Source organism: Pseudoliparis swirei, chromosome 14 (assembly GCF_029220125.1).
Source record: "Pseudoliparis swirei isolate HS2019 ecotype Mariana Trench chromosome 14, NWPU_hadal_v1, whole genome shotgun sequence".
Lineage (NCBI taxonomy): Eukaryota > Metazoa > Chordata > Actinopteri > Perciformes > Liparidae > Pseudoliparis > Pseudoliparis swirei.
Genome location: NC_079401.1, coordinates 11,791,495 through 11,799,499, shown reverse-complemented (window position 1 = coordinate 11,799,499; position 8,005 = coordinate 11,791,495). Strand labels below are relative to the sequence as shown.

Here is an 8,005-nt window from a genome sequence, read left to right as displayed (position 1 = left end):
CATCGTGAGGACGTCTTCATGAGGACGTCTTCATCGCGTGGACGTCTTCATCATGAGGACGTCTTCATGAGGACGTCTTCATCGTGAGGACGTCTTCATGAGGACGTCTTCATCGTGTGGACGGCTTCACCGTGTGGACGTCTTCATCGTGAGGACGTCTTCATGAGGACGTCTTCATCGTGAGGACGTCTTCATGAGGACGTCTTCATCGTGTGGACGGCTTCACCGTGTGGACGTCTTCATCGTGAGGACGTCTTCATGAGGACGTCTTCACCGTGAGGACGTCTTCATGAGGACGTCTTCACCTTGAGAACGTCTTCATGAGGACGTCTTCACCATGAGGACGTCTTCATGAGGACGTCTTCACCGTGTGGACGTCTTCATGAGGACGTCTTCACCGTGTGGACGTCTTCATGAGGACGTCTTCACCGTGAGGACGTCTTCATGAGGACGTCTTCACCATGTGGACGTCTTCATGAGGACGTCTTCACCGTGTGGACGTCTTCATCATGAGAACGTCTTCATGAGGACGTCTTCATGAGGACGTCTTCACCATGAGGACGTCTTCACCATGAAGACGTCTTCATCGTGAGGACGTCTTCATGAGGACGTCTTCATCGTGAGGACGTCTTCATCGTGAGGACGTCTTCATGAGGACGTCTTCATCGTGTGGACGGCTTCACCGTGTGGACGTCTTCACCGTGAGGACGACTTCACCGTGAGGACGTCTTCACCGTGTGGACGTCTTCATCGTGAGGACGTCTTCACCGTGAGGACGTCTTCACCGTGAGGACGTCTTCACCGTGAGGACGTCTTCACCGTGAGGACGTCTTCATCGTGAGGACGTCTTCACCGTGAGGACGTCTTCATGTTCATATCTTCATGTTCATATCTTCTTCATGTTCATATCTTCATGTTCATATCTTCATGTTCATATCTTCTTCATGTTCATATCTTCATGTTCATATCTTCATGTTCATATCCTCTTCATGTTCATATCTTCATGTTCATATCTTCATGTTCATATCTTCTTCATGTTCATATCTTCATGTTCATATCTTCTTCATGTTCATATCTTCTTCATGTTCATATCTTCATGTTCATATCTTCATGTTCATATCTTCTTCATGTTCATGTCTTCATGTTCATATCTTCATGTTCATATCTTCATGTTCATATCTTTTCAGTACGGGTTCATCAACAGCTGCCTCCAGTCTCTGGTGATGGAGAAGTTTGGCAAGGAGACCTGGGACCAGCTCAGGTGTGAAAACACACACACAAAGACACACACACAAACACACACACACACACACACACACACACACACACACACACACACACACACACACACACAGGACTCCGTGACTCACGTCTCTGTGTTTGCTTAGTTCTCTTCCAGGGGTCCAGGAGTCCTTCATGACCTACATGGTGTACGACGACCAGCTGACGGTCCACCTGGTGCAGGAGGCCTGCTCACTGCTGGGTGAGTGCCGGCTCCTCATGGGGGAGCCGCCTCCTCGTGGGGGAGCCGCCTCCTCGTGGGGGAACCGGCTCCTCGTGGGGGAACCGCCTCCTCGTGGGGGAACCGGCTCCTCGTGGGGGAACCGCCTCCTCGTGGGGGAACCGGCTCCTCGTGGGGGAACCGCCTGCTCGTGGGGGAACCGGCTCCTCGTGGGGGAGCCGGCTCCTCGTGGGAGCCGCCTGGGGAGCCGGCTCGTGGGGAGCGGCTCTCGTGGTGGAACCGCCTCGTGGGGGAGCCGGCTCGTGGGGGAACCGCCTCGTGGGGGAACCGGCTCCTCGTGGGGGAGCCGGCTCCTCGTGGGGGAGCCGCCTCCTCGTGGGGGAGCCGGCTCCTCGTGGGGGAACCGCCTGGGGGGAACCGGCTCTCGTGGGGAACTGCTCCTCGTGGGGAACCGCCTCGTGGGGAACCGGCTCCTCGGGGGAACCGCCTCCTGGGGAACCCGGCTTGGGAAGCCGGCTCCTCGTGGGGAGCCGCCTGGTGGGGGAACCGCCTCGTGGGGGAACTGCTCCTCGTGGGGGAGCCGCCTCCTCGTGGGGGAGCCGGCTCCTCGTGGGGGAACCGCCTCCTCGTGGGGGAACCGGCTCCTCGTGGGGGAACCGGCTCCTCGTGGGGGAACCGGCTCCTTGGGAGAAAACTGTACTTCCTTGGTTTGTTAGTTTCAACTGGCTTTGGAGGAAAGCGTTAGCTCAGGGGAATGTAATGGTTTGGCCCCGGGACCCCTCTGGAGGTCCAGGTCCTCAAACTCTAAAACACGGTTCTGTTTGAAGAAGAACATCCAGGCGCTCAGGGCTCACCGTCTTTACCCCTCTTCTTCTTGGGAAGGTTGGACGAATCAAAGTTGACATTAAGTTATTTTTCAACTATTTCTACATTTTGTATTTTTTGTTGCTAATTCCTCCTTTTGTATCTTCTGTAAAGAAACGTCATTATTATCTGTTTCTATCATTATTTCTCGTAATTTAACAAAATCAATGATAAAAGTCAATCAATAAACAAGTGGAGGTGAAGCTGTACAGCAGCTCTTCCACCAACACGTCATGTTCAGAGATGAAAGTAGAGACGTATATCATACATCTGGAAACAGAACTAATCATAACAAAGTCATGTAGACATCGAAGTTGTTTTGACCAGAGAAAACAATCTGCAGAAACCCAAAGTAAAAGGTGTTAACAACGTCCCCCCAGAGCTCGTTACGGCTCGCCCTCAGAGGCAGCCAATCACAGGGAGACAGACGACACAAGGACTTCAAAACAAGACAGAAAACGAGACACAAACTCAGAGTCATGACACTACATGTCGTGTGGTAATATGTCTGGTCACAATGTGCCACAGGTCATATTATTCCTCATGTTTCAGCCACACTGAGGGATTTGAAACGTGTAAATCAAAACAGGAACTGTTGATTCACAGCTTGCTAACTCGTCCCCGGGGTCTGGTTATGCGACCGGACGGCCTCTGGGGAACGCGCTCGAGTAGAATAGCGTGTTGCGTCTCTGAAGCGCAGCGGGCCCGTCTCCATGTTTCAGACGTCTCTGCCGAGGTGTTCCTGAAGCTCTTTGGAGAGCACTTCTTCGGCTTCTGTAAGAAGGCCGGCTACGACACCATGCTGAGGACGCTGGGAGGGAGTCTCATCGACTTCATCGGGAACCTGGACTCTCTGCACAGCTACCTGGCTCTGTCCTACAAGGTACGTCCTTATGTCATGTGTCCTACGAGGTACGTCCTTATGTCATGTGTCCTACGAGGTACGTCCTTATGTCATGTGTCCTACCAGGTACGTCCTTATGTCATGTGTCCTACCAGGTACGTCCTTATGTCATGTGTCCTACGAGGTACGTCCTTATGTCATGTGTCCTACAAGGTACGTCCTTATGTCATGTGTCCTACAAGGTACGTCCTTATGTCATGTGTCCTACGAGGTACGTCCTTATGTCATGTGTTCTACCAGGTACGTCCTTATGTCATGTGTCCTACGAGGTACGTCCTTATGTCATGTGTCCTACGAGGTACGTCCTTATGTCATGTGTCCTACGAGGTACGTCCTTATGTCATGTGTCCTACGAGGTACGTCCTTATGTCATGTGTCCTACCAGGTATGTCCTTATGTCATGTGACCTACCAGGTACGTCCTTATGTCATGTGTCCTACAAGGTACGTCCTTATGTCATGTGTCCTACGAGGTACGTCCTTATGTCATGTGTCCTACCAGGTACGTCCTTATGTCATGTGACCTACCAGGTACGTCCTTATGTCATGTGTCCTACGAGGTACGTCCTTATGTCATGTGTCCTACGAGGTACGTCCTTATGTCATGTGTCCTACGAGGTACGCCCTTATGTCATGTGTCCTACGAGGTACGTCCTTATGTCATGTGTCCTACGAGGTACGTCCTTATGTCATGTGTCCTACGAGGTACGTCCTTATGTCATGTGTCCTACCAGGTACGTCCTTATGTCATGTGACCTACCAGGTACGTCCTTATGTCATGTGACCTACCAGGTACGTCCTTATGTCATGTGACCTACCAGGTACGTCCTTATGTCATGTGTCCTACCAGGTACGTCCTTATGTCATGTGTCCTACCAGGTACGTCCTTATGTCATGTGACCTACCAGGTACGTCCTTATGTCATGTTACCTGGCTGTCCTACCAGGTACGTCCTTATGTCATGTGACCTACCAGGTACGTCCTTATGTCATGTTACCTACCAGGTACGTCCTTATGTCATGTGTCCTACCAGGTACGTCCTTATGTCATGTGTCCTACGAGGTACGTCCTTATGTCATGTGTCCTACGAGGTACGTCCTTATGTCATGTGTCCTACGAGGTACGTCCTTATGTCATGTGTCCTACGAGGTACGTCCTTATGTCATGTGTCCTACAAGGTACGTCCTTATGTCATGTGTCCTACGAGGTACGTCCTTATGTCATGTGTCCTACGAGGTACGTCCTTATGTCATGTGTCCTACAAGGTACGTCCTTATGTCATGTGTCCTACGAGGTACGTCCTTATGTCATGTGTCCTACAAGGTAGATAGATAGATAGATAGATAGATAGATAGATATATACTTTATTAATCCCCAAGGGGAAATTTGTCGAGTCAGTAGCAGCAACACACAAGAATAAAAAAAAAAAAACACAAAATATAAGAAGGGTTAGGGTGATCTGGCAAGAGGTGAACTGTTGTAGAGCCTCATAGCCGTCGGCAGGAATGTTCTCCTGTATCTCTCCTTGTGGCAGCGGAGCGTGAGGAGACGTCTGGAGAAAGTACTCCTCTGTCCCTGTAGGAGGTGGTGGAGAGGGTGGTCCGGGTTGTCCAATATGGACACCAGTTTCTTCAACGACCTCCTCTCCACCACCTGTTCCAGGTGCTCCAGCTGGCAGCCGATGATGGAGCCAGCCTTCCTAACCAGTTTGTTAAGACGGCTGGTGTCACCGGCTCGATGCTGCTCCCCAGCAGACAATGGCAAAGTGCAGCACACTGGCGACAACCGACTGGTAGAATAACTCCAGCATCTTGCTGCACACGTTGAAGGATCAAGCTTTCTCAGGAAAAAGCGACTCATCCTTCTTGTACACAGCGTTGTTGTTGGCCTTCCAGTCCAGCCGGCTGCCGAGGGGGCCGCCCAGGTACTTGTACCTCCACCATGTCCACGTCCACTCCCAGGACACTCAGAGGTGTAGGAGCCTTCCTCCTGAAGTCCACCACCATCTCTCTGGTCTTGGCCACGTTCAGCCGCAGGTGGTTCTCATCGGCCCACTTTACAAAGTCACTCACCACTGCCCTGTACTCCTCCTCCCGTCCATCCCTAATACACCCGACCACTGCAGAATCATCAGAGTACTTCTGCAGATGGCATGACTCCGTGTTGTACTGGAAGTCACTGGTGTACAGGGTGAAGAGGAAGGGAGACAGAACAGTTCCCTGTGGGGCTCCAACATCACTGACCACCGTTCCAGACAGCACACGGCCCATTCTGACAAACTGTGGTCTGCCTGTGAGGTAGTCAGTGATCCAGGAGATGGTGGGGCCGTCCACACTGCCACGCAGCTTCTCACTCAGCAGCAGTGGCTGGATGGTGTTAAATGCACTGGAGAAGTCAAAGAAAGTGACTCTCACAGAGACATCGGTTCCATCCAGGTGCGACTGAGCTCGTTGCAGCAGGTAGATGATGGCGCCGTCCACTCCCACATGAGGCTGGTAAGCAAATTGCAGAGGGTCCAACGATGATTTCACCTGCGGCCGGAGGTGGGCCAAGACCAGCCTCTCCAGCACCTTCATCACATGGGAGGTGAGGGCGACCGGTCGGTAGTCGTTGAGGCCAGATGGTGCTGACTTCTTTGGGACAGGGACCAGGCACGACGTCTTCCACAGCACCGGGACTTCCCCAGCCTCAGGCTGAGGTTGAAGAGGCGCTGCAGGACACCAGACAGCTGGGTGGCGAGGTCTTTAGGACCCTGGGGCTGATGCCATCAGGACCTTCAGCTCTGCGCTGGTGTAGTTTCTCCAGCTGTCTTCTCACCTGGTCAGTCGTCACAGAGAGAGGGGAGGTGGAGGAGCCCATTGTTATTGAGGGCTCGGTGGATGTGCAGCTCAGCAGGGGGACAGAGGGGAGGAGGTGTTTGGGAGGTGTGATGTGTGAGGAGACGGGGAGGGCTGTGAACTGAACCTATTGAAAAACAGTTCAGCTCGTTGGCCTCTCCAGGAGCCCCTGGCTGTCTCCTCCCACCTTGAAGCCAGTTATCTGCTTCATGCCAGACCACACCTCCTTGTGTTGTTCAGCTGGAGTTTGGCCTCCAGCTTCCTCTTGTAGGAGTCCTTGCCCTTCCTGAGCTTCACCTTCAGGTTGCGCTGGGCTTTCCTCAGCTCATCCCTGTCTCCAGACCTGAAAGCAGCTTTCTTCATGAAGCGCCTTCAGGTCCCTGGTGATCCAGGGCTTGTTGTTGGGAAGCAGCGCACAGTCCGTGATGGGATGGTGGTGTGTTCACAGAACTTGATGTATTCCGTGATGCAGTCGGTCATACTGTTGATGTCCTCCCGGTGCGGTCCCCCCACCACACCCCAGTCCGTTGACTCAAGCAGTCCTGTAGAGCGTCGTTAGCCTCCATAGACCACCTCCTCACAGTCCTGGTGGTCACCGGCAGCCTCTTCACCAGAGGAACATACCTGGGTGTCAGCGGACCAGGTCATGATCAGACCTGCCGAGGGGGGGAAGGGCAGTGGCGCTGTATGCGTCCTTAGTATTAGCATACAGCAAGTCCAGAGTTTTATTGTTCCTAGTTGGGCAGTCTATGTATTGATGGAAGGTTGGCAGAGCTTTATCCAGTGTGGTGTGGTTAAAGTCACCAGTGATAGCCATGAATGCTCCAGGCTGATGATTCAGCAGAGCAGACACAGTGGAGTGGATGGTGTCCACAGCTTCCTCAGCGTCCAGCTGATGGCGGCACGTACGACAACCAAAATGGCGGACGTGAACTCTCTCGGCAAATAGTACGGGCGCATCCCCACGGCCAACAGTTCAATGTTCGGACTACAGAAGCGCCCTTCACGCACACATGGTCCGGGTGGCACCACCGTTCATTCACATAAACAGCGATCCCCCCCCCCCTCTTCTTTCCGCTCTGTGTAGCGTCTCTGTCAGCCCGAACAGTCCTGAAGCCGGGCAAAGGCGCTGTGATCCGGATAGTCCGTGCAGCCACGTCTCAGTGAAACACAAGAGACTGCTCTCACGGAAGACCCTCGGTCATTACCAGCGCCGAGCTCATCCGTCTTATTCGCCAAAGACCTCACGTTCCCGTTATGATCGGTACCGAGGGTTTGTATCTCCTCGTTTTAGCCCTCCGCTTGACACCCGCTCGGCAGCCGCGAGCCCTTCTCCGTAGCTCCAGCGGGATCACAGGTCTGTCTCCAGGCAGAAGCTTCGGCCTGCACAGCGCGATCAGCTGAGCGCGCGAGTAGACGACGGTCCCAGTCATTGTTATGCTGCGGCTCACCGATACTCACGACAAAGTGAACAAAAGCCACAGTAGAAGTATCGAAAAAAGTAGTTATGGTCCAGTGTCCGACCGTAACTAAGACAAACGTGAAAGAAAAGAAGAAGAAAAGAGAGGAAAAGTGCAAAAAAAAAGACAATAAAATAAAAGCAAAACGCCACTACTGAAACAAGCAGCCGTTGGCACAGCGCTTCCTCCTTAGGTACGTCCTTATGTCATGTGTCCTACGAGGTACGTCCTTATGTCATGTGTCCTACCAGGTACGTCCTTATGTCATGTGTCCTACCAGGTACGTCCTTATGTCATGTGACCTACCAGGTACGTCCTTATGTCATGTGACCTACCAGGTACGTCCTTATGTCATGTGACCTACCAGGTACGTCCTTATGTCATGTGACCTACCAGGTACGTCCTTATGTCATGTGACCTACCAGGTACGTCCTTATGTCATGTGTCCTACCAGGTACGTCCTTATGTCATGTGACCCA

At 52.6% G+C, this 8,005-nt stretch overlaps 1 protein-coding gene across 1 annotated transcript in view; it reads left to right on the top strand.

Annotated features, from left to right (window-relative positions):
• Window positions 1-1,169: 1,169 nt before the first annotated feature.
• Window positions 1,170-8,005, top strand: part of gucy1b2 (guanylate cyclase 1, soluble, beta 2) — a 29,843-nt gene continuing 23,007 nt past the window's right edge. The window contains exons 1-3 of the mRNA XM_056430766.1: window positions 1,170-1,261; window positions 1,389-1,483; window positions 3,049-3,209. Of these exons, the coding sequence (XP_056286741.1) occupies window positions 1,170-1,261; window positions 1,389-1,483; window positions 3,049-3,209 (348 nt within the window). The remainder of the gene's footprint in view (window positions 1,262-1,388; window positions 1,484-3,048; window positions 3,210-8,005) is intronic.